The following is a 27510-nucleotide window of genomic DNA, read 5'->3' as shown; positions in this document are numbered from 1 at the left end:
ACAAAACAGAGGAGCAATGTTAACCTGAACACATAATTGCTGGCATTGTGAAAACAAAATCATCATGGAACATGAAATGCTCATAGCAAGGAATTTCTGTAATTCTAAATTCTTAATATAAGTAAAAATTAGTATGCTCAATTTCCTATTAAACCTCTTCCTGTTTCAATGATGTTCTCCAAGATACTCTCCTTTACAGATAAACACCCAAAATGAAATCTGAAAAACTACTTGCTTTCTTTCCACAGGTTGTTTACAAATATTTTAACTTGGTATCGAATTAAAGAGATTAACCAGTTTTCTCTGGTCATCCTATCATTTTCAAGCCAACCAATTTACTATATGTTTTCAAAGAAGCTTTAAAAAAAAACAAAAAAAAAAAAAACAGCACTAACAGCAACAACCAATATATGCAGTCAACTTAATTGTGCTTTTCCTCTTTAAATAAAATGATTTTTATTAACTATCTACTCTGTAGACACTACAGCGAAGACATCAGTTTCTTTTAGACTATAGGGTTTAAGGTGAATAACGTAGACATCTAAAGACACAGCAGACAAATCTCATCTTCTAGTTGTACCCATCACAAATCCTACAGCATCACCGGATGAGTAAGTTGCTACCAAGCCCTCTAATTTCACTGAACAGTGTTGTCCCATAAATGCCAGTAACATACGAATACCAGACACCTGGCTGAGATTCTGAAGTGTCAATAATTGAGTAACATAGCTCTGAAGTCATACTTTTAAACCATTTTTCTGAAAAGAATAGCTGGCATTACAGCAGAGCTCTGGCATTACAGCAAGCTATTTCTGGACCAGAAAAGTCACCTCATTAAACAATGAGCGGTGCATGAAACCTGAGAACACACGCCTCGAGATTCCTACTGAAGTGTAACAAAGCACAGCCCTCTATTTCAGTGCTCACCTGAAACTAGGAATGGGAAGCAAAAAAAGAATCAGTGCCAAAAGGGATATCCCACCCAGATGGTGAGAGCTTTTGGGAAACAAAACTTAGCACAGCTTTCATGTCTCCCCTCAGAAGAAGCCCCTAGGTCTCAAAATAATCTCCTCTACACCTTCAAGGTTGACAGCAAAAGGGGTACGAAGTATCAGTGCCATCTGTTCAGTATGCATTTGATGAGTGCATCCTTTGCCATCCACGGCTAAACAAACCAGAAGAGTTTGATGTCAATTAAAGTGTCGATATTTTTGTCACATATCCGTTATTGCTACTCCTTATTAGCAGGGTGGCTCTGAAAAACACCACAAAGCTCATTACCTTCACTTTGGGATGAACTGTTATTAAGGGGAGCTGTAAGATACTTATGTACGTAGCAACTTAAGCTGTCAATTTTCTTAAAATGCCAATATTCCTATAAGGAATACCAAACAAAATAATTTTTTTTGTAACCCTGCTGCAACGTGACAGTAAGGGAATGAAAGAAATCTAGGGAAGGGAAATCAAAGAAGCATAAAAGAAACAGAAAATAGGTAAAGAACTGCTGGCTGCTTGAAGTAGGGAGTCACTGGAAGTTAGTAATTTTTCTCTTGGTCTTGGAGTCTGAATCAGATTACTGTGCTCCTCTTCCTTAGGTACACATCACCTACTGCAGCAGAAAAACACTCGGCTGTATTTTCCACTTCTGTCTATCTGATGCACAGCACACACATATACATTCACTGTGCTTTGTCTTCCGTTTCGGTCACTCAAGTCTTCTCCAATTTACTCTGCAGCTTCGTTTTATCCTTTCTTGGCAGAACAGATGCTCTATCATTCCGCTTCAGTACTGTTTCCAGTCCAAAAAAAGATGACACACCTTGGTACCACCAAATTCAAGCTGTGATGCTGTAATGCCTTCCATTATTCCAAACCTGAAACGAAGTGATGCAAAAAGCAGCGCAGTCAGCAGCAACACATCAGGCAGAAAACACGTTCTAGTAATCTCCTACTTCATTGTGATCTTTAATTCATGTATAGAGTGAAGACCTAACATACAACAGAACGTAACAAGGCCTTCATATTTGACTTGCTGAACCATCCAGCATTCCAGAAGAGATCTACGCTGCTCACCAAATGCTAATACTGCTAGCTGGAAAACCCTTGGAAAATCGTGTTCTGTAACCTAGGAGGTTGCACCCCTACCTGATGGACTTGCAAGATTAAAAGGATACAGGAACACAAATGTATCATCAACTTTAAACATTTAAATTATTATTAATGGTGTTTGGAAGCCTACTTTTTAAAGAAAGAAGTCAAAACTTATTTGCAGTGTTAGTGATGAGCCCTTTTGCCACCAACACACACGCACAATGCAATTAGTTACTTCTGGTTTGGCCAACTCTGATTACCTACAGTTACGACTCGATTATTTCTGCACTGTCTTCTTTAAACAAAAACACACACACACCACTTGAGATACTGGAGATCTTCAACAAAGCCATTTTGCACCTCTTACTAGAGGTCATTTCTGTCCCTGCAGTAATGGTCACAGCAGAGGCCCAGGAATGAACACTGAAGGCCACATTTGGGAAGGGAAGAGACAGAATTAAACATCTTCAGATTACTAGGAAAGATTTCAGAGGGAAGGGCTTCACGCTGTAGGTGTCTTTCCTGTTTCTGGTAGCAAACAAAAGCCCCCAGGTAACTTCCACTCTTAACATTCCACAAATATCCAGTAAAACAAGCTCTGCTAGCCCCTTTGTACAAAGGGCTGCACCAACCCACGAGCAAATACAAGAGAATGAGAACACTTCAGTACCTTGTGTGGCTATCCCTTGCCATTCTTCTGTCCTGCTGCCATCAGCTCTCTGTGCCGACTTTGCCTCGGATGCTAGCAGAGTTTCCTTCCACTCTTCCGGCTCCTCCTCGTGCTTGGAACGGCTTTGTGAAAGCATTTATAACCAGAAGCGGATCGCGATGCTTCACCGAAATCTAGCTCCTCAGAAAAGGGGAATCCGATTCAGGTGACACCAGGTGTGGTTTATTTTCCCAGACCTCGGATATAACGCACCTGCAGCTAGTACAGGGCACGGCACGGCACACGCTGCGCAGCACAAGAACCCCCTGCCACTCGGTGGTCCAGCCTTGTGTGACTGCAAGATGAAGTCCACAGGACCATTTCGCACTGAAACCCTCCCCTGCCTCAAGACTGGATCTCACTGCTTTAGTTTCCAAGGTAGCTTTAACTGCAGCAGCTATTGTCGGACATCACTGAACTCTTAAGCTATGCTAACAACCGCTTTTGTGAGAATAAGCTTTATATTAAGCTAAGTAAAATGTAAATTTCCCATCGATGCCACAGGTAACGCACTATCTACCAAGAGGAAGCCTAAGAGAACAGGAACATTCCTGTGTCACCAAGATGGAGATTGAAATGAGCTGCTAATTCAGGCCCACATCTGGGGTATTAAAAGAGAACCTCTTCTTCTGCGCCTCCTTCAAAGCAATGAGGTGGACATAATGATGGATCCCACAGTGGGATTTAAACGTTTTTTCTGCTCAGTTTGGTAAAACCACTTTATATCCATCCCGTAGTCAGCCTTCCTCAGCAGTGAAACAAGGACTGTGGTTTCTCTTCAAACTGAGATCTACAGATTAGAAATGCTGTATAACAGCTACACAGCAGTTCTGCTTTTCAGGTAGTTCATGCCAGCTGTTCTACCACCACACAGGTAACATCTATAACCATAAATACACGAGGATGGCAACATTAAAAAGGTACCACAAGAACTGGGGGGGGCTGGGTTCCCCTCTGGTTTGAGGTGAATCAGAAAAGACAGAGAGAAACAAATATGGTTAGTTATTTCTCCCTAAACTTCAGTTCAGGTCTACTTAGGGCCCCAGACCTTTCTGTTCCTAAGCCCACTATGCTTTTTCCCCCACTTTCATCAGCGTGTCTCAGCAGACACATCTTTTATCCATAGTGAAGACGCAAGCTTGGGAATTGATTTAGAATATCCAAAATTGGAAACTCGGCAGAGCTTCACACAGCCAGGTGCATCTTAGCGTGCTATTTGACAAGGAAGCTATATTCAGATGAAGAAATTACGCTCCTTCTCAAGTTATTATAGACTCTTGAAGGTGAAAGCACAAAGTTTCAATCAGGTTCCTTATTGCTGTGTAACAGATACATTCACATTTAGTATAGAGAAATCCCACTCTGCTTGCCCCCACACGTATTTCATACCCTGCAATAATCTGCAGTCTTCAGTTTGCACCCCAAAAAACCACTAACAAGATGCTCTTCCAGAATTATCATGAATAGCATAAAGAAAGCTTTTACTTGCTAACAAGCTGGGTTTTTCAAGCCTCTGCAGTAAAACTGCACGTTACACCAAATACCCTGCAATACAACTAACAGACAATCCCACAATGAGAATCAAACAGTTGCTTTCAACAGCAGCAAGCCCCAGTTCGACATTAATTGTGCCCACGAAGTTGACACGAACTAATTTGGGAATTGATGTTTTCTCACCTCAGTCTAAAGGAGGAGTTGATCTTTGGTCGTAAGCCACCGTTTTCATACAGCTGTATGTGCTGCTGATTGTTTGCGTGGACCTTCCAGCTTATACATACGGGGTTCCTCCCAGAATGAGGACTATCCTTTTGCTCCTGAAGCCCTTCGTCTTCGATTTCATTGGATCCGTCTACCACAGCCTGGAGAAACTTCTTGAGCCTGATGAGGACGTTCAGCCTCCACTGCTGAGAAGTTACCCTGCGGTTTGGGTTAACAGACAGCATCCAGGAGAGTTTCTCTCTGCTCTTCAGTCTTTTGGACAGTTGCTGGTGAGAGATAAGCTCGACAAAATTCTTCAGCAATATAACACTGCGGTCTGTGAGGAGAGCTGGGTACGCTTCCAATAAAACATCCAGGACTTTCAGTGAATCCTCCTGAATTCCCACGCTGATGTGAGTCATGGCACTGGAGAGATGGGCACTTACCAAGGGGAAAAACGGAGCAATCTGTTCAGCTCTTATTTTGGAAGCCAAGAATTGAAGCAGGTGAACAGCCGCTCCTCTGACACCGGCATCTTTGTCTGTAAACACAGCTGCCACCTCGCTTATTATACTCGAAAGGTGGGCATCGATTATGAACGGATACTGAGACAGGAGCTCTTTGAGCCCAAGAAGTGCATTTTGCTTAACCCCAGGACTGTAATGGTGCATCTGTGAAAGCAGATCCTACAAGGAAAGAAACACAAACATTTGCTTTCATTATCACTCTAAGGACTTTAAATTTCCTCACCTATTTTCTAGCACATTTTTAAATAAATATTAGAAAATACAGAATCTGTTCCAATGAGGTATTACTGTCTGTAGCAGCCTAGTAAATTCAAAACAAACGTAATATTGGTTTAAACAATGAACAAATCAGCAATATTCAACAACAGGAAAAACAAGATACCATAACTTGTCCTTCAGGTAATTACATAACTGTCGTTATACATACAAGTCTACTGACTTAACAGAGGCACAACCAAAAGATGTCCTCTCACAGCTCGTCTCAAAAGTAGAACTAGAAAATTTTAGTCTCAACAGCTCTCTTCAGCTTAAGAGTTGCAAGATATGGAAGACAACACAAAGGAAGGAAAGCAGAAGGTAAATGTCAAGTCATTATCTGTCACTTCAGAATGTATTACCACAATATACCTTTATGTTAAGTTTTCTGTTCTGTGCAGTAAGCAATCCATCTTCTTTAAGCTGCTCTGGAATTTGTATGGTCTTTGTTTTGAAGGTGGTGTCTGTTGCATTTTCTAATTTTGGCTTTTTTTTCCCAACTTTTAATTTCACTTTCTGGAAGTCTTCTTGATGTTTCCTTTTTTTAGTCATTCTGATTCTCTGCAAAAAGACATTCAGAGTCTTAAATCAATACATTACCAACAAATACATTTTCCACCAAAAAGCAGCAACTGCCTAGTGAACACAATTGTTTTTACTCTTTCCTATGCATAAACTGTTGCCCACTTGTTGAGACCGGATGCTACGCTGAACAGACCCGCAGGCTGATCCCACAGAACTGTTCTTCTAGTGTCCAGAAAATACTCCACTGTTCCTTTGGTTGCCTTTCAATAAAGCAGTTCTCAGAGTGAAAAGGTCACTTAAGTATCTTCATCTTCCACTACTTCATCAGCATAAGTTGTGGTTTTCTGTGGGTTTTTTTGGTTGTTTTTCTTTAACAAATGGTCCTGCTGATAAGGCAACTTTTTATGTACCTGACCCCTTGTCATGGCTGAAGAGCTCAGTTAACAGTTTCACTTCATTTGTACATTGTTTAAAGATTCAATCATTACCAACATACTTGTTTCCACCGGTAAAATCATGGATCTCATCAGGCCTTCAAGATAACTGCAGCATAATGAAACTGTAAGAAAACTTCCTCTACACTCTTAAAAGTCCAGGCTGTGCATTTAGGAATAATCATTAGGAAGAAGAGGGGGAGAAAAACACGTTAAAAAGGCACAGAGTAAAAAAAGGTTGAAAAACTAAGTCATTGAATAAGGCCTAAGAAATACGGTAGCATAAATAGCTACATTTACTTGCGCAGTAATCCTAGAAGAGATATGCAATAACCAAAACAAAGCCCAGTTCCCAGACTTCAGTTTCTTGGCTTGGATACATCTGTACAGATAAAAGTACATCTGGTTCTACCAGAGCAAAAAACACACTACACCACGGGTTCTCTTATCTTCCTTCCCCGCTCACCGTCCCCATACATCTTCTAAAATCTCTCAAAACAAAGCTCTAGAAGCTGATCTCGCACTACTCAACATCTTGTACAATTTGTGCCTAGATTTCTGATGGTTAAGACAATGAACCCACGGTCCAAGGACTCCTAGAAGCGGTCGCAGGGATTACTTACAATTTAAGAGCACGAAGGGGGAGACGAGCACGCAGTTGTTACGATGCTGAGGTTTTAACATTTCATAATTTCCTACCAATAAAAGGTAATTTTTGCAGCTGGAAATCTGAATACGTCCAGATGTCCTTGTATACAGATATATCCAGCTTTCAAGGTTCATGTTAGATACGTAAACTTTCTGTTTCTTCAGTGTGACAGGAGCTCTCTTTTGAGCTACGCTTTGGGTAACTGAGTTTTGCACGTTATTAATAACTGATCTGTAGGTAAATATTGTGAACACAACATTCAACATCTAAAGAGCACATTAACTAAAAAAAATGAAAGAAATCAACATAGGTGATTAAACCTAGAAAATTCTAAATAAAGCATCCCCACAGTGATTGTTTTATGACCACCACTGACTCGAGCAGGTAAAATTTCACAGCTGATTTTCCAACAGACTTCAGATTTAGTGAATCTGTGCTGTACCACAGCATTTCACCCACACACCACAGCTGTACATACGAAGACTTTAACCGAAGTGTAAATTTAGCATCAGGAATCTATTGGCTGAAAATTGGCTTATAATTTGGGGTTTGGTCCCCAAATTTAAAAGGCCCTTTAGTAGCCTAGTATAACAAGCTTTTATAATTGGCTTTATCAAACATGTATATATATTAACCTTATGCATTTTTTAGGAAGGAACTACCTGATTTTCACTACTCAGAAGACACAGAGGAATAGCCGAAAGATCCAGTGGTGACGGGTTTCCCCGCACTGCCTTGCCTCACCAGGCGTTTTGAGGTCTCCCCCTCCCAGATGCCTTCCACCCCACCCTGGATCACAGACCGAGGCGCACACACCGGGCCCAAACCCATTATTTTCAAGCAGAAAGACCCCCCCAAAAAAGGCGCAGTTTCCCCTGGCAGCAGGAGGAAGCCCGGCTGGCCCCGCACTGCGCATTTCGGGCCGGGTTTATCGCCAACCCACAGCCTCCATTTCCCACCCCCACCAAACAGCACCGCCAGACCCGGGACCACCGGCGGCTAAGGGCACACAACCCGTTAAATTACCTCAATCACCGCCTCCCAGCCCTTCACCACCCCCCTCCCCCGGCGGCCTTCCCCCCCGGGGGGCTGCAGCCGCACGGCCGCCAGGTCTACCCCCCTTCCCCGCCGGGCCGGGCCCCGCCGCCCCCGCCTCAGCCCCGGCCCCTCACCGAGCACGCGGCAGCCCCGGCCCCGCCGCCCCGCTCCGCGCCGCTCCGCTCCGCGCCGCCCCGCCCGGGAAACGGCCGCCTCGCCTCAGCGGGCGGGGAGCGACGCCCAGCGCCCAGCGCCGCCTGTGGGGCTGGAGGACCGCGGCTGCCGGGGCGCCTCAGGGGGGCTGCCGGCCTCTCTCATGGCGCCCCGCTGCCTGTGATTCTGTCTCCCATTAAAACGTGTCCCCAAGCACCAGGGCCAACCGTTCCCTAAGCACCGCCAGGGATGGTGACGCCGCCACCTCCCCGAGCAACCCCTTTCCACTGCCTGACCATTCCCTGACAAGAAATGGCTCCTAATTTCGAACCTGAGCCTCCCCTGGCACAACCATTCCCTCTACCCCTATCACTAGTTATCTGCAAGAAAAGCCCGACCCCAGCTCCCCACACCTTCCTTTCAGGTAGTTATTAGATTAATAAGGTCTCCCCTGAGCCTCCTCTTCCCCAGACCAAACCCCCCCCCAGCTCCCTCAGCCACCCCTCACAGGACTGGTGCTCCAGACCCTTCACCAGCCTCACAGCCCTTCTCTGTGCACTCTTTTGATGTGACATGATTAAAATGTTAAATCTTAACGTGATTAAATCAGATTCATTTCACACACACACACATACAGCAGAGCAGTCTCTTGTGGAACAGGCCCACCTGCTCACCAACAGATGACAGCCTTCTTGCTAAACAAGACATTTTTAGCACTTCCTGCAAAAGAAGTATTTTGTACAATTCCACTCACACTTCATGAGTACTGCCACAGTTGTGTTCTTCTGCTTGTGCCAGCTTTTTTTTTTTTTGGCATCACCATCCCTGGCAGTGTCAAAGGAAAGATTGGACCTGGCACTTAGGGATGTGGTTTAGCGGGTGACAGTGGTAGTAGGGTGATGGTTGGATCAGATGATCTTGAAGGTCTCTTCCAACTTTAATGATTCTACGATTCATAAGATACTCAGAGCTACGTATTCCACTTTGCAGCCTGACAAAATTTCAAGACAGAAAGCACTGCTTTTGCAGGAAACCATTTACGTAGTTTTAAAGCAACCTGTGATTCTCACTCTACCTTCTTCTCTGACTTGCCTTAATGTATCAATTAGAACAATTTGATCACATCGCCGAAGTAATTATGTTACACTAGTTTGATTTGAACCATTTGAACCTAGGTGGATACTTGCTAAAAGTTCAACAGCAGTGTAACATGTCAGCATTCCACCACACAAGGCATTACATCATTTTAATTACCAGAATATGAGCTGTCTTGGGTCAAATTCCCTATTTGTAGTAAATACTAGGATTATTTTCATGTTTACTTTGAGCCCAGCTACGTTACTTCTTGACTTGTATCTCATATTCTGGCTTCCCACCTCCTCTGCTTACTGCTTCTGGAAGCAAGGGCTTGGTGGAGTGCCATAAAGATGCTGGGTTACAAATGTATCTCCTACATTCTGCAATTATTTACTTTGAATCTTTTTAGGAAATGCTGGAGGTCATTTGAATGTGTTCAGTTAGATTTTACTCTATCTGCAGTGACAGAAGGTAGGAGTTAACATGGCACTTACTAAAAGAGCATTTTCAATGAAATAGATGAATGGCATTGTGCTCCATGAGAACGTTTTTAATTGTATTTCTAAAATGAAGTTACATAATAACATTTCCTCCAACACAAATGCAATAATAAAACACAGGATTTGCATTTACAGAGTATAAAAACAATTAAAAGACTTGAGAATAGCTTTGGTGAAGGCAATGCAGAGTCAGCATTAGCATTTCAGATTTCACATATGGTATCAAACCCTCGGGCACACTATATGACTTCTGTACACCGATGCCTAGATCAGATTCACAAGATGGGGCCTACTGCTTCAAAAGGGATAATAAATTCCTAACTCAGAAAGACATATCACAATCCTAGAAGAAACCAGAAACAAAACAAGAGCAGGATGTTTCCATAACTCTAGAGTTATGATCCGAGAACATCACAATTTAGACCAGGCAGCTTGCCTTCTGTTGCATACTCAAACATTTTCATTTCCTGTCAATTCACCTGAGTGCCCTTCTCCTTCACATACTATGCCTTGTAAGAGAAGTTCAAGTTCTGCAATTTTGTTAATTTCCCCCAAGCTCTCTGGTGTCTCAATAAAATATGTTACACTAAGGTAAAGCTAAAAGAAAAATCAGTTCCCAGTTGGTAGAATTTTTCTTGCTTTTACTTAAGTTTTAAATTTGATGAATTCTCCAGATACTCAGGATGTCTGCCTTGGTGTTACTTTAACAAACAATGTATAATATTAAGGACAGTCAGCAACATTTCTTAAGCATCATTAGTAGAGATAGTGTCTTTAAAAAAAAAAAAAAAATCAGATGCAAGGAAAATATTATCCTTAAAAACTGTGTGGAACAAAAATAGAGTTTTCTGGTAGCATAAGAATATACATCACAAAACACAGGCAGATACAAGACCAAACAAAATAACTCTTTTCACAGATTCTATTTTTTTTGCAGATTCTATTTGCACCAGAAAACAAAAGTTTTAAGGGGAGAATAACTGCACAGCTGATTGGTTTTATCTGTTTCTGAACAGAACAAACTTCAAGACATTCTAGAAATTCTTCACAATTTTATTAAAATAGTAATTGTTTTCTGTTTTAATTTCTTTAATTGTCATTCAAACGTTTCCATTTCTACGTGGTTAATTCTAACTAACCAACTAACCATATTCCTCCATGATTAGTTTGTTCATAGAACAAAACTAACGTATTTTGCTGCTTTTTTTTTTTTTTTGTTACCTTTCTTTTACGGCAGCTTGCATTCCAAGATATGAAGATGTGAAACCACCAGGATGAGGATTCTCAACTCCATCCAGATCTCCAAAAAAAGTATAAGTTAACATTAAAAGGTTCATTTACCATCTGGCCCCATCATGTCTGCATTATACCAGCTTTTGGCTGCAAAGCTGAAGAGCTTTAATTAGAAGCACTGAACGCTACCCAAGACCACACGCAGGAAGAAGATTTTAATTAGGCAATTTAATTTTTAATTTTTTTTTTCCAAAACACATTAATCTGCAACCATCCAAAACATTTTTCTATCATCCTACCAAATTAGTAGTGGTTAACACATAGGACTTATACATATAAATGTATATATTACATATATACACACACACACACACACGTGTATTAAGTCAAAAAGACTATTACAGTGGGTGAATAAAAGTTTACCTTAAAAAAGCCAGAACTGAAGGATAGTATAAGCCAACTTTCACTTCATTCTCATGCTGGTCATATAAGAGAAGACAGAAGATATTTTCACTACCACTTCAGTGTGTCAACCATAGTCTGCTTACGTCTCTTGGGACATATCTGTGAATTTGCAAGCAAGTAAAACTCTGCTGAATTTGCTAAATTTTCCAGTTATCTAGTCTACATAAATTACCTATAGTCCATGCGCTTCTCAGCTCAGAACTGGACTGACAGCACTGGCTTTTTGTTATTCATCTTTATTTAGAAACAGAGGAGACCAATTCATTATTCTTACATGGAAGGAGATTTTTTTATTTCAATAGCCACAGGCAATAATTTCCAACTATTTGTTGTAGCATGAATTTGAACCGCTGACTTCTACTATCCCTTCTGTTGTTAACTCTTTGTGAAAGAACCAATACGAAGAGATCGGATTGCCAATATACAGAATGCAAAAATATTTAGGAAAACAACTGCAACCTGTTTTAAAAAAAAACATGTTTAAGCAGCAAGGGAAACATGAACTTTACAACCTTTCCACAAATACAGAAATGTCAGCCATGTGAAAAAAATAACAGGAACCCCATAACCAAATTTTTAAGTAAAACAACACTGTACAGAATTTGGATATAGTCAAATCAGCTACATTGAGTTCGTATCAAGTAAAAGAACATTCTCAAACTTACAGAAAGTAAATACTGCAATATTAACTCTGCTAACTACCACGTCACTGTGTGCTGCCATTGCTTGATCTTCTCAGAGTCCCACTTTCAGTCAGGATCCTTACAACATTTGGAATATCAATTCCTTTGTTAAAGGTTTAAAAAAACAAAAACAGAGAATAAGTGGTTTGATGATGCATTTTAAAGCTCAAGTTACACTGAAACATTTAGATGATGACACGAATTTGGAGCTTTTCTTAATAAATGAAAAACACTCTAGTTAAAAAACACAGTTAAAGAAAAACACAGTTAAAAAATGGAATGTGTTACTTAATTGCCTGGAAACCATTAGCTGTATTCCTGTGAACTGCTCTAATGTTTCAGTAAAGGGTCTCTCTAGCCCTTCTAATCTGTTGCTGACCTGCAAAGATCTGTACCTGATAATTAGGAAAACATTACCAGAAGCACTCCATTTTAACACTGCACCAATGTCAGTGTTCTCCTCAGAGCACAAGAATTCAACGTTGCTTTGATGAAACTCATTCCCATGACTTTGGAGGAGGGAGGGAGGGGAGAACTGGAAGAAACACAGGGTCAGCTTAAGTGGTAATAACAACCACTCCGTGGCCATAAACAAATGCTAAGGGAAGAGTAGGAATGGGACCTGAAGTGTGCCTGAAGGCTTGTGGGTTATGGGAATATTATGTTCTCCCAACCTCAGATCATCTTTAGATCAGGAAACTTTTCAAGTCTGATACGGCACACTTCTGAACCTTTTGCAACTCTAAATTCCTTTACACAAAATGATGGAAACAGAACCATGTGCTCTATTCCAGATAAAGTAATTCCCCTCTTGCCTTCCATTCCTTCCTTAATTCTTTGCATTCAGTTTGTTCTTCTAACTGATAAGTTGGTATTTCCACTAACCTGATGAGGAGCATTTGAACTTCAGTCAACCAACACTTCAACTGCTTTGAATAACGTTGCGATCGCAAAATTTTGTCATCCAGATACTCATCCCTTTTTCCGGGTCATATAATCAGCAGAGGCCTTAAGCACAGGCCCACTGGAACCTCCTTACACTGTAAAAAATAATTGCCCATTTGCTACCTGTTTATTAACTGACTACTTTACTGACCCCTTTCAAACAACTCCAGAAAGTCTGTAAGGAAGGATTTCTCATCATAAAATCTGTATTCATCCTCACCACCAGCACCCTGAGCAGATTATATTTACCCAGGTGTCTACTAGTTTCCACCCTGTTTTCCTAAACAATTTCTATTCAGCTTTCCAATAAAAGCTGGTAGTTTCAAGGACCACCTAGAACCCTGTACTGTCTCTGGACAGGATGGAGTACACTTTCTCAGCAGCCCGAACAGTGCTGTGGTTTGGAACTGTTGCTAAAACAGCATTGATAACGCAGCAGTGCTTTGGCTGTTGCTGCAGTTGGCTTGTGCAGTGTCAAGGTTCTCTCTTTTTCCCTCACACTCTACTCCCACAGTGAGTAGGCTGAGGCAGGACACAGCTGGGACAGCTGACCCCAACTGGCCAAAGGAATATTTGACACCATGTAACATCATGATGCTCAGCAAGCAATAAAATGGTGTGGTGACAAGCCGGGGTTGGGTGTATTGTTCCCTTCTCCCTCCCCGCTCTCTGTCACTTTAATAAATTGTCTTTATCATGTTTTACAACTTTTCTAACTTCTGCTCTTTCTATTCTTTTCCCTGTTTTTCACCAGTTATCACAATTGAGATTCTCTCTTTTTTTTTCTAATAACAATATGCTTGATTTTAGTTTACTGTCTTTTACCATGTAGATGTTAATAGGCACAAATGAGAAAACGATTAAAAAAATAATAATAATCAGTGTTTATTAACACCTTCAAAGGAGTGCAGCCATTTTGAATTACCATTCCTAAACTGTCTCCTGAAAAAAGTAGAAGGGTAATAAAACCTGTCCTTAATATCTCAAACTGCTTATTGTTTCACAAAGCTAACAAAATTGTTACGTATATTTTCATAAGCGTTTGCATGCGCCTTCTTGTATATGTGAATTACCTCTGAAAGCTGGGTTTGCTGCTGCTATTTTGCGTAGAGTAGCAGTAACTTCCTCAACATTCATATTTCTTACACTGTTCAAAAACTCAGTGGTGATGTTGTTCTCATACGCTGCTTCCAAAGTGCCAGCTGAGAAGTTTTGCAGTTCATCTTCCTCAGTTACTGATACGGACTTCTTAGCTGATCGGCTGCTTGAATAGTCTTAAAGAAAATAAATACTGTTTTTCAGTTGAAGAAAATTCTGAGCAGTCTGCATTACTTAGTTATCTAAATAGGGCTTTTCAAAACATTAATTTCTAGTTTCACACAGCATCATTGGTAAGGTTCACACCTGGCTTCGCTAATAATATCCTCATATAACCGAGAGTCAGAAATGCTTTCTATTTACAGCAAATCCTGAAGAAACAAGGGTGGCAGGTGGGTGAAAGCTTTTCTTTATGGCTTAGAAAAGGAACCGAAAAGGAACCAAAAGTTCCAAGTCTTTCATGTTATAAGCAATTACATTTTTTAAATTAGTATTGTATTGAGGTTTACAATTGAGGTTCTTTGGAGAAAAAACGTCACTGGATAACAAAAGCAAATAAACAAAAAACAAAAACAAACAAACAAAATAGATATGCTTAGTACTCTAGGCATTTTTCTCTCCAAGTTTAGGACAGCATTTCCTGCCACACAGCATGTGAAAACTAACCATTTATTTATATTAAGAAAATTCTCTCATAGAAATCCAATATCCTTTGAAAAATTGCATCAGAAGTACTAAAGTCAAGTAGTGGCAATATTCAGCTTTTAAACAGAATTTTCCATCCTCTACAACCTAATTTTGTTTCCACTAACATCTTACTTGGACTAGACCTGTACTAAGCCTCCTTTCCACCAAGAAGGTAAAAAAATGTGCAAAAAACCTGCCAGTTACACTGTGAAAGACTCCTTAGAAAGAATTGATTCTGGACAGAGGAAAGTCAGAGTCAATACTAACTCAATTTCTCCCTAAATCCTACAGTTAAGCAGGATGAATGTTTTCGAATAGGCTGTCCTTTCCTTTCTAACATCTGTAGAGGATGAGGAAAAAAACCAACAACTATTAATCTATGTTACTTGACCTTAGCTTTATTCTGCTTTTAAGCTCTACTTTAAGAAGCAGGGGGAAAAAAGAAAAAAAGAAAAAAAAAAAAAAAAGCTTTTAGAATTTAATCTTAATCAGTGTTAAGATTAAAGCACATTCAAGACTGCAATCCTAACATTACCAGTATCAGAATCACTAATATCTGCAGAATTCAGGTCAGATTGCTCTGTGGATTGTTCCAATACTTCTTCTTTGTTATGTTCAGTATCTAAGAGATCCTATGAATTTGAGAAAAAGATGTATTCAGAAATTCATCAACACAACACCCTAAAATGACAAACTACTACATTTTAATGACCACAGAAACAGATGAGAGATCAGTATTTCTGCTACCAAATTTGAGAAAAAATAATATTTATTTGAAAACTACATGGCTGGTGATTAACCTTGATGCACACACTGCTCATGTTATCTGTCTACATCTAAAAAGCACTATATTAGGCCTAGTGATACTTACACAACCTAATTCTCTACCTGTCAGATCTAAAAAGAAAGCACTTTACACTCAAAAGATTTTTTAAATTATCTGTTGGAAGATCACAGTTTAGGGTATTCAAGTGTTTCTCCCACATCAAAATTTTTTATTTTATTTTTCTACAACTAATAGATTAGAAGTTACTTTGGCTAGAACTTGATGGCTTTGTAGCATGTCAACTTCTGCCCTCTTTCCATACGAATAAAGCAACAAAAAAAAAGTCTTATACAAAAAGAACAGCAGGGATAAGATGAAAGTAAACTTAATAAAGAAGTAAAAAAAATGTAAATAATAAAAGAGAATTATAGGCATGAAATTTACCACAGAGAAATACTGCCTTTTGAGGCAGAAAGAAAGCAATGGAGGAAAGATGTAATACGGGGAGCAAAGATCAACCTTACAGCAAAATCCTGAACTAAGAAAAGCTTTTGAAGACAAAACCACTTTATTTTCCTTGAATCATAGAATGGCTCAGGTTGGAAGGGACCTCAAAGAGCATTTAGTTCCAACCCCCCTGCCATAGGCAAGGACGCCACCCATTAAATCAGGTTGCTCAGGGCCTCATCTAACCTGGTCTGGTTCCATCCAGCTTGTTAGGCTGGTACTCACGCTTGCTTGGCATTTTCCATTCAGGCTCATCTTTTAAACAAAGAAATAGTTAAGTAACTATTAATAGTTACTAATTAAGTAACTATTAATATTAGTAGGAATAGCTGTTGTGGCAAATGAGAATTTTGTTCAATACTGACAATTCTATGAGACAAATTAGCAGACAAAAGGGTTTCCAAAGACAAATATAGTAAATGAATTACAGCTAGACGTTCCTGCCATCTCTGTTGGCAATGGGGGAACGAATAAAAATCATTCCAGGTGTGTGGAGTCTGAAGATAGAGCATAACGTGAACTGGAGAAATAGGGAGTACAAATGGCTACTGCAGCAGGCTCAAAGAAGTATTCAAAACATTCATGTTTTGACTGACTTATCTTTACACAGACACTAGTAATGACGGGAGCAGGGAGGAACTGGGTTTTTAATAGCAGAACAAAATTGTGTAAGAAAATTGATGTCAGTGTCTGATTACACAGTGAACGAAGAGAGGTCAAGACTGGGAAACAAAAAAGAGAAAATTACCAAGGAGGTCAGAAGAGATAAGAAAACTGTAAGTTAGGATTGAAAAGGGAATAAAAACAGCAGAAAAACAAATAAGGAAAAGCATGGGAAATAAAGGACAGAATTAGTTTTGGCCTCTATTTTTAGAAAAAAACACACCTTTGAAGACAAAGCATTAAGACTCTTCAACAGAAACGTGGTGAGTTTATCCTATCATAACTAGAAAAATTCTTCAAGCATTTAATGGTCACAACTTTCAGTACGGTTGGCATGGCGATTTTAACTATAAATAAACCATCTGTAACAATAAAAATACGTAATCACAGGAATCTACAGACTTGTAGAACAAAAATAAACCAAATCCACATTACTTTTTTTGATGCAGCCTGCTGACGATATTCCACCAGTGCATCTGTGAGAGTCTGTGTTACTTTTAGGATAAAAGCAGCATCATCTTCATTCAGTATCTCAAAACTTTGCTAGGGAAAAAAAAAATCCACAACATAAAAACCTTGCCTTTGATACAAGTATCATAATGTATATATATGTATATAATGTATAAGGTTACCGCAGGGACCTTACTGTTTTTATATCTCTATCCTTCTGTCAGATATAGCTAAAGTTACAGAGTAAATAAAGTTTTTATTTTTAATCCCATAAATTGTAGTGGGAGGTGACAAGGTCACAGAGACAGAGAAATGGGAGAGGATCCTAACAGAATGGTGCTTCAGCTACAATCATTCAAAAAGGAACAACCCAAGAATGTTCCTGCAAAGACATAGTCATCAAGTTCTGTTGAAAACAATGCCATTGGGCACAATAGAAGAGAAGCAGAGGTCTGTCCTAACAACTCGGAGTCTTCCAGATTAAAAGCAAACATCTTCAAACGCCCCAGACAAAGGAAAAAAGTAATCACAAATAACTAGCAATAAATTCATGTGTGACAGCATAATGGGGGGGTAGATTGTATTTTAACACTAATAAAGGGTCTCCTTGGGTTTGCACAAGTCATATCTTGTTAAAAAAAATCAGAAGAAAAGGAAGATTAAACTTGGGCAAAGATGCGTCCGCTATCAGTTAATGAAAGAGATCCAATTATTTTAATGATAAAAGCTGAACATAGAGCTCAGTTAAAATATATTCATTAAGAATAATCATTGAAAAACCGGAATTATGATATAAAGAGCAATGATATAAAGATACTTGTATAATTACCTTCCACTACATAAAACAACTTTTGTTTCAAAAGAGGAAGAGAAGATCAAAGTAAAAAAAATCAAAAGAAATGCATCATGGAGTTTGTAAAGGCATTACTGTAAACGTTGATATTGAACAATTTTCAAACTTTCCAAAAGAACATTGTCCCAGTCACATTCCCAACAGTCCTCCCCTGTTTTTAGGGGACAATCACACTATACAAGAGGATGCCTTGATTCACATTAGTTACTAGCAAGATACAATCTTTACAGTTTCCCCATTAAAAAGAGAAAAAAAAAAAATTACCATGCAGTAACCGACTCACAGTAACTACCAGTTAAGATTTTCGTTAATTTTGTCTCTAATGTTTTAATGAGATTACCATTTCCATATGCAGGACTGTGAATGTTGTTAATACACGTTACAGCTAGCAACTGCTAGTTTTCCCGTTTGCTTCCCTGCTGTGAAATGTGTGCACAACACATTTTTGACAACCGAACGGAACTCAGCTGTTCTGCCAAACAAAGCGAATAGGTGGGATATTTTTGCGTTTGTCTGTTTCTAAAATATACAACCTGCATGTTATTCCTTAACAACTGCTTCTTCCCTTTCTTCACAACCAAAATGTTTCAGTAATATCTACTAGTTCCTAATTAGTAATCGATTAGTAATTACTAATAAACCTATTGTGATTCAGTAATTGTTAATTACTTAGCAACTCTATTAAATTTTTTCAGAGATGAAATTGCCAGGAAAGATTTAGCACTTACCAAATAACCCAACAGTTCTTCTTGACTAGTAAATTCCTCAAGATTTGCTGGAGGTTCTTGCTGTTTAACATAAACAAGATCTATTATATGCGCTATTTATAACCAAAATTAAACACTAATAAGTACTATGGCTCTTCTAGGTTCTTGCTCTAATTAAATTGTGTGTACTAGTAGAGAAACACGTACTTGTGTTTTCACAACAAAATCAGAAAAAAATGTGTTTTTTTTAAAGTTTTGCTTAGTAACTTGTTTGTTGTTCGTAACATTAGTAATTTGAATAAGCAAAAGCCAACAGCATTGCCATATATCATAGTAATTATTTTCCCAACTGTGTGTGATCTGGAACAACCCATTAATAGAAAAGCGTTCACCTGAAGTTCCTCATTTTCTTCCTGCAATTGTTTGTTGTTCTCACACCTTAAGATAGAAAATACACACGTTATTTTTTGTTGTATATAAAAATAATACACGCACACAGCTTCCAAATGGTTGATTTATAAAAGGTGTGTCAGTCAATAACTCAGTAATTAGTTTAAATTATTGACACTACAGACTGTATACTTTGAAAGGTCACACATTTCCTTGCAGACATCCTAGTGGTTCCAGATATAACCATAAAATATATTTTAGTGTAAGTTTAGATTTTTTTAGTGTAATTAGCTACATAAATTCTAAACCCCAGAGATAAGAAAAAAGTTTGATATTGGTAATAAAAGCTGTAAACATGCATTGCAGAAAGACAATGCCCCTAACTATAGTACAATTATTTTTTTTTATCAGCACTTCACAGATTTGTGTTTACAAAAAGTTGGTCAGAAATAGTAGTATTTTATAACGTAGCCACAGAAATACTGAGCATACAAAGCCTCATAATTAATTAAAAGTAACAGAAATTCTCAGACTGATGTTGCAGAATTGTTAAGTGGAAGCATCATTTGACTGCTCGCTGTCAAATGAAAATCAGATCTTACTCCCTTTGAGAAACTTTACACTGAATTCACATTTCAGAAGTCTCACAAAAATAAACAGGAAGGAACAAGCTGAAGTGCTGTTTTAGTAACTGTAACTTCCAAATTAGTCTCTCACTGGAACACCTGACTGCTCGTAATTACCCAGGATCTATCTGAACAACTAAATTAATGAGAGATGTGTGATTTTCCAAAGGATTCTGTTCTTAAAATTTCAAGTATGGGACTGCACAACGATGATCAGTGTCAGGTAAAACTTTCAGAACCTCAACGTGGATGCTCAAGATTGTATTAGCTTCCTATTTTTGACATTTTACAAACTAATTTACACTCAAATAACTAATACAGTTGTTTGAAAGTTAAACAAATAAATATAAAGATTCATAAACCTAGACTTGAATCTTGTTTCAATTAGTCCTTTTCCTTAATGATTGGTTGGCCCACAGAGAGGGAGAAGTCCTACAAAAAGACATTTTAGGAACAAGAAAATTTTTCCTTTTACAGCTAACAGTAAATAAGAAAAAGGTGCTAGCCCTTCATGTCTGACAGAGAAGCAACTGGTATAAAGTCAGGAAACATTCTAAGAGAATTCCATTAAAGCAAAATCAAAGAACTAATTGGTATAACATGTGTAAGACTCATCAGTGTATGTATATCCTTTATCAGCTGCTTTCCTGTGGTTCCTGGTGTTGCACAAAGCTAACTGATGTTGAAGCCATCTCTCCCACACAGAGGTGAATAATTCAAACTAAACTCACAATACTGCTATTAATAAGGACTTTTACAAACATCAAGCAGCTTAGTTCTCTAAGAACCACATATAGTATTTATTATTGTTCCTCCATGAAAGCTTTTGTAAAGATGATAGCCCAATTGTTGCAGCTATTCGCTGATTATCTTTTCCTTCTAAAATTACATGCAGTTCATATACTGCCCTAATTGTCTAACATGAACCTGTAACAGAGGGTTTTTAATGCACTAGGAAAGATTCTTTTTCAATTTGTGATAAATGAGGATTATACCTTAACGATAACACAGCTAAAACAAAAACTAGCTGCATCTACAGCAAAATCAGAGGTGAGTTTACATACACCAGATTTTCTGTTGCTGATAAAAGCTTATGGAAAAGCACATACTTTCACAAGACAAATATTCTCCTATTACAAGCACACATTTATTCTTCACAGCACACTGCAAACCCCATGTCAGCAGACACCACCTACAACAGTTTCAATGAGTATATTTAAAGGGTTTTTGGGGCGGTGGATTTTTTTGTTTTACTTTTCAGAATCGTTGCCTTTGCTGTCTTCTTCAGTCTTGTTGTCTTTGCTGCTTTCAATAGGCTTATTAGTTTCAGCCTTCTCATCTGGTTTTGCCTGTTCTTGCTGACTTTTTTCCGGCTCCTCTTGAACATTCTTTTCTTCAAAAATGATAAAAACAGTATTGTTAGTAATGGTTTTCCAGTGTACTAATTTAAAAGTATTTCCAGTATACTGATTTAAAATTTGCTCATATATTTTAAAGAAAATATTAATAAAACCTAAAAGGTGAAAGTAAGATATCCTGAAGAAATAAAAATTAAATAAAAACAGAACCTAAAAATTAAAGGCTTGGTTCAGCCGTGAAGCATGTCTGTATTTCTGGTAAGAAATATTCTGAATTAGAGTAATTATAATGCATTTAGACAGTAGCCCAATTTCCCCTTTGACATTAGTTTACAACCAAGCAGTAACTTCTGATGTTTTTTCAGTTACAAAGCATTTGCTAATTTTTACACTTTAATCTGGTTTTGTTTTCAAGAAAACAAACATTAGTCAAATATTTTAGACGTTCAAAAGAAATCTAAGCAATTTGTTTCCTTTTGATTCTCCTTGTGCCCTAAGCAAACAGACTGGCATACAGCCCTTCCCTATTTTTGTTCCTGACAATGAAGAATGCCTGATGTGCCCAAAAGAAGCCTGCGGCCCTTCTCATAGAAATATTCATAGCAAAAACTTCTTCTTATGAATTTTTATGAAGTATCCAGCTACAGAAACTTGAAGTAGACCCGGAGAGTGTTCTTTACAAACACTAGAATTATTCTTTCTGTCTGCCACAGATCCCAAACATATCTATGCATTGTACATGCTGCTTCTATAGCAGAACATAGCTATAGAAATTATACAAAAAGTACACATAGAAGAAATAATTCATGTTTTGTTAGGAGTTAAATGTATATATATAGCCTTATTCTCTAACCTTGAATAGGGCCTGGCATTTTTCCGTCCTTATTTTTGCTATCTGTTTCTTCTTCATTACTAAGCGATGTATCCACATGCTGAACTTTGGCTTTTGAAGGGCTGTCATCTGCAGTAGGATCTAAACAAACACATTCAAAATGTAGCAAAATGGACATTGTCTTGATAAAGGTGAAAAAGAAATTAGTTATAGTGGTTCTAAAAGCGAAATTGAATTTTAACTAGCTGGTTCTGTGCACAAAAAGAAACAGTTACTAACATTAGGAACAATTTTTAGAAGCATTATTCTGTGATAACATATTAAATATGAACTAGAAGTTTTAAATATTTTATGCCCTGGTTACAATTACATACATAAATTTATTTCTTAACATAATTAAATATTATAAATTATAGTAGCATGCTACACGGTCATGTGCAAAATTAGGCACATTAAACAAAAGGATTTTGAATAGTATTCAGCTTATTTCAAAACCCCTTCTTAGATTCCAAATGGTTCTTTCCTTTTCAGAGTATGACACTGCTAATTGAGATCATTATACAAACACTCTTCTCATTACTTCTACTGAGCTATTTTAAATAACAGTTTAGACATTAACATGTAATAAAATTATGTACATTAGTTCTAATTCAAGTCTGTATTTCCATGCACATCTGAGAATGAGAGTGCGGTAGCAATTCTTATCCATTTTCAGGAATAGCATATAGTCGGACTGTCTGTCCATCCAGATGGTATTGTACAGCAGGTTTTGGAAGATTGATTAAACTGAGTGAAGAAAGTCTCACAGATACCATGTTCCTACAGCTTTCCGAGAATCAAAGGCTGGTAAAACTGGAAAAGATTTCCTCCCCAGATAAGGGCTGTGGCTGTGCTTTCAGGATTCCATCTGGCTTTCTGGACTGCAAGTTAAATGCACACACTGAGGTCCAACCTGCTCATTCTGCCCAGTTCATCAAAACGCCTGTGAGCAGCTGGCACTGCAGAGAGTACAGCTGTTACCAGGTAAAAAGGTGAACGACTCTGCAAAGTGAGGAAAGCTTTGAGGATGAGTGGGAGAATGGAAAGAGAGAGAACAAAGAGCCAGAAAAAAGGTCTCTCTAGCTGCCCCTGAAAGAACTTGCTCATCCATTAAAGTTTCAGGATACATGGACCTTACAAAACGCAGCTCAGAACACACGCACACACTACCATTCTGACCAAATCTTTCAACCTGCCTTGAAAGAAAGCTATCTTAAATCACAGCAAGTTTACAATTTGCATCCCACTGAGCACACTTACATTCTTGCCATCTCTTCCTCATCATCGGGGCATCCGTAACAACCTATAAATAAAAACCATTTATGTTAGCTATTTTGTGGATACAATTTTAACTTAGGTATTTCATCAAATACTTATTTTTTAAAGATATGACCAGTAGTGGTACACACAAGAGTAAACCACTGAACAGACGTTCAAAAGTAGTTACCTGAACAGTTATTTGCTACAATTAAATCTGTTTTAAGAGCTTAAAAAAATAAAATAGCTGGCTTCAGGGAAAAAAAAAAAAACAACAACAACAAAAAAAAAAACACAATAAAATTAATTTATAACAGTTTATATACCCTCTACTTAAACATTCCTTAAATCAAGACTGAATTTTTTATGGATCTAGTGAAACTGTTCAAGGAAAAACAAAACAGTCTACAAAATATAAATGGAATTAATTATTTCTATATCCATGAAGAAAAATCTGAAACATACATATATGCACGTATGATTTCCATCAACCTAATGTGATTAATATTCTTTCAGTATGTTTATTTGCTTGCAAATAATAATAGTGTGCATGCAAACAGATTTCAGATTTAAGCACTTACAATTTTGCTGAGAGACAACTCTTGCATAATTTAGCAGGATTTGGGGCTTACACAGAAAGAATACTTACTAGCATTAGATCTTTCAAGAAACACTGCTTAACAAGCAGGCTGTTTACACACTGAAATTGATGGAGAGCACAAATTTAAGGTACGCCAAAAAGAACACTAAGCACCTGAGTTAAGTTGTCATGAACCAAAGTGGTGAGGTCCACCTGAAGAAGAAACTTCACCAATATCCTGGCCAGATAAAGCTGGCAAACATTTCTAAACACTATTGCAGTATAAACAACAACTGAAAGCAGTATGAAGATAACTTCATAAGAATGTGCTTCTAATAGTGCAGCCCCTCAACAATTTCAGCTCATGGTGCTCCTATGAGCCCATGCCATTAGAGAGAACCTCACATCCACCTGCAAATTTGTACACTTTCCTGTGTATATCACAGATTTTTTTTCATCTGTTTCTTTTGTGAACTGCCACAGGATGCTAACAGAGCAAAACTCTAACCTAGGAAAGTGTAAAGGTAGTTTCCTAGCAACAATTAAATTGTTTTACATACACACATACACAACTGGAAATTGGCTAAATATTAATACAGATATTTTGTATATTTGATATCCCTAGAGTTGTATTTCTGTAGAGTCAGATAGCATGAATATTATTTCAAACAAGAGAAATACTTAAATACTTATGATGGCAATGACCAATGGGAAATTGTATCCAGAGTAATCTTGGAAGAAATATTAAAGAGACAAAAGCACGTTTAATAAACATTAAAAAAAAAAAAAAAAAAAAAAAGATTTCTTTTCAGTTTATTTCTAAGTGTATAACTTATGGCACTCTTAAGAAATGTACCTTTATTTGTTTTCTTCCTTCTTTCTTCTCAATTGTTAATGCAACTTGCCTAACTTTTCGGTTGAGTTCAGAGCCTTTACCCTTAACTTCATCAGATTCTGCTATCTCAGGATAATGTTGTTTCTAAAAAAAATAACGAGATGCAAATCATGAAGTCATGCTTTATCCTTTGCAATTCTTTCAAGATCTAGCACAACAAGATAGAATCATGGGAGAAAAATCAACCTGTATACAAAACAGAACTTACTGAAATGTTTAGGTATAGAATTGCAGACTAACTGAGGGGACTGAAGTTAAATCTTCAGCTGAATCTGCTTAAGTTATACTTCTTGAATTCCTATTACATTTACAGTATTTAATATTGTAACATAGATGGGGTAAACAATAAATAAAAGTGTTAAGAACATGAAAACCACCAATACAAGTCTCACTGAGAATATCTATCTGAATTAACAAACAGCAAGATCTTTAAGAAGGACATTGTTGCAGAACCAAAACAATACACCCCATAATAACATTAGCTCCTAAGGCATCTGAAAGATGGAGCAGTTCCTTCACTGATTCAGTTCTTTAAAGTAATTAAAAAATATATAGTTAGAAGCCTACTAGTCAATTACAGCTGTGGAGTTCCTTTTTGGCATTGTTGGTTAACCAAAATAAAATACACTGACAACTCAGTGTCAGCAATGCACCTGCACACACATTCTCGATGAGGTGAATTTTAAATCTATTTATTAGACCACAGCTGTGGTATAAATACACATATTTTCACAAAACCTTCTGTAACAGCTTAAAAATACCAGATCTGTTATTAAAATCTGACTAGCAAACTCTCTACTTAAACCATTATACCAACAATAATAATAATTTAAAAAAAACAAACAAACACACACACCTTTACTGTAAAAACTTACCAAGTATGCCAGTCTATGCTTGGAGCCACAAACGTGCATGAACATGTTACTCAGTCCTGTTTTACAGTGGCACAGTTGACACTCATAGAGAAAAGGGAAATTGTCTTTTGATCGGTATTCGATTATATAATTAAGTCCTGCATTGATTAAAAAAAAAAAGTTAGGAAATTTGTTGTCTACTTGTTTCTTAGGCTCCAAAATATAATTAGTGCTAGCTACAAAAGAGATAGTAAAGGAAACTATCCTTACTGCATGTCAAACATATGGATTAAGGTTTTTGTTACTATGAGTTATTTCATTTTCTGGTTCTCTAGACTTCAACATCAAACATATAAAATCAAATTTCTCTGAGATGCCTTATTTTTACCACAGAAAAAACGGGAAAAAAAATCCCTTAAAAATTAATAGCAACAGTTCTTTTGTCACTATTTGTACATTTTAATACATGTCCCTGTAGTTATTCTTCTGGTCCACTACACTCTCCCTTCCCTCCACAGGACCGGCAGCTACAATTGGACAAAAATAGTAACGCTCATTTAAGTCCAAGTTTCTTTCTATCATATCACCTTAGACCGTCTACAGACCATACTCGCAGAAGCATTCTAGGCTAAATCTAACAGTTTTATCACTAAGATCAGTCCCTTTCATACCATACTACTAGGTACTCAACGTAAAGCTAGTAAAATCAGATAATGTGCATTAAAAGCTTCCATTTTTAAAACTACTCAATAATCTTTAAAGATAAACATCACGCAATCAAACAACTACAGTATTAAAAACCCTCACCGAGTGCAGGTTCTGAATCTTTACATGTGTTAAGTTGCTCTTCCAAAGTCTGTCCATGAAATCTCTCTGGCTCAGTTTGCACTGTAAGATAAGACCAATTTCATGTCATCTCACACCATCCATCTATCAGTCTTCATGGTCTCAAAAAATCTCCAAAGTGAAATGAAGTCCTGACTCTAACCTTTGGCTTAGAGAAAACATGCTAAGTAATTCATGTATAAGTGAATCCCTGCTCATAAAGAGCCCCACAGCCCAAATCAAGTCAATTGCTGAGAAACTTTATCCCCCAAATCATATTTTCACTTGTTTTATAACATCTTGTTTGTAAATATTATTCTATGTATTATTAAAAATATTTACTGTAAATGGGAAATACAATGGATAGAACTGAACTCCAAACAACCTTCTAAGATCTAGACATCTGTACCTCAAAACATTTCATTTCTCTCTACACTTTCTTTTTGTTGACATTAAACATTCTTACCATAATCAGGAAGTTTTTCAGGTGTTTTCACTTGATCTCCTGTGCCACCTGCAGTTTTAACTAAAACAAAAACACACAGAAACACAAAAAACAGAAGTGGAAATTTGGTATAATATATGTATATATATTTAAAGAAAACTATAGACAACAAACATGATTTGTTTTGAACGTGCTACATGATTTTTTGGGATAAAAAATATTTACACCAAACAACAAACTTATTTAATGTCAGGCAATTCAATGAAGCAGGCAGAGGCAGACCAATGCAGCCTCTACTTACCTCATAACATGGGTTTTAACACACAACACAAAATTAAATTCTTAAACGGTAGCTTAAATTGTAAGCAATTTTGACTGTAATTTAATTTATATAAGACAACCTGCAACAAGGAGAAAGCCTGACTGATTCTCTACGATGCCCATACCTTTTATTCTATAATTAACAAAGCTTTATTTCGTACATTTCAGGGCTACTTTAATCCAATACATCACAGCAATTCAATTTAAATCCACTGATCTTGAGAAGCTTAAACCTCCTGCCTGCCAGGACACTTGATTCAGCCCAATAACCTTCCTGTCCTTTTTAAAAGCTCTATTCCTATCCACTTCCCAAAGTATTTTTTTTTTCTATTGGCATATAGCATGGGATAAGGCTGTTGCAGAACATTAAGAAAG

The 27510-nt window shown here is 37.7% G+C and overlaps 2 protein-coding genes across 7 annotated transcripts in view; both read right to left on the bottom strand.

Moving 5' to 3' along the window:
* Nucleotides 1-8109, bottom strand: part of TEX10 (testis expressed 10) — a 49162-nt gene extending 41053 nt beyond the window's left edge. The window contains exons 1-4 of one of the 4 annotated variants that reach the window (XM_082753815.1): nt 7551-7588; nt 6302-6402; nt 5653-5841; nt 4478-5184 (exon numbers count right to left, since the gene is read on the bottom strand). In XM_082753815.1, the coding sequence (XP_082609941.1) occupies nt 4478-5184; nt 5653-5832 (887 nt within the window). In that variant the 5' untranslated portion in view covers nt 5833-5841; nt 6302-6402; nt 7551-7588. Of the gene's footprint in view, nt 1-4477; nt 5185-5652; nt 5842-6301; nt 6474-7550; nt 7589-8060 lie in introns of those variants that run through there. The other 3 variants (XM_082753814.1, XM_082753816.1, XM_082753817.1) reach the window with 3 other exon arrangements.
* Nucleotides 8110-9691: 1582 nt separating this feature from the next.
* The window catches only part of LOC309874963 (uncharacterized protein), a 23089-nt gene continuing 5270 nt past the window's right edge, over nt 9692-27510 (bottom strand). For 2 of the 3 annotated variants that reach the window (XM_082753819.1, XM_082753818.1), the window contains exons 4-16: nt 26836-26895; nt 26352-26432; nt 25566-25702; nt 24652-24774; nt 23219-23261; nt 21941-22060; nt 20984-21122; nt 19106-19151; nt 18735-18794; nt 17139-17246; nt 15303-15399; nt 14056-14256; nt 9692-12140 (exon numbers count right to left, since the gene is read on the bottom strand). In XM_082753819.1, coding sequence (XP_082609945.1) covers nt 12061-12140; nt 14056-14256; nt 15303-15399; nt 17139-17246; nt 18735-18794; nt 19106-19151; nt 20984-21122; nt 21941-22060; nt 23219-23261; nt 24652-24774; nt 25566-25702; nt 26352-26432; nt 26836-26895 — 1295 coding nt within the window. In that variant the 3' untranslated portion in view covers nt 9692-12060. The remainder of the gene's footprint in view (nt 12141-14055; nt 14257-15302; nt 15400-17138; nt 17247-18734; nt 18795-19105; nt 19152-20983; nt 21123-21940; nt 22061-23218; nt 23262-24651; nt 24775-25565; nt 25703-26351; nt 26433-26835; nt 26896-27510) is intronic. The other variant, XR_014316949.1, reaches the window with a different exon arrangement.

Source organism: Aythya marila (assembly GCF_965140915.1).
Source record: "Aythya marila genome assembly, chromosome: 2".
NCBI lineage: Eukaryota > Metazoa > Chordata > Aves > Anseriformes > Anatidae > Aythya > Aythya marila.
Note: the sequence above shows the minus strand (reverse complement) of the source record. Positions and strands in the feature narration are given on the sequence as shown.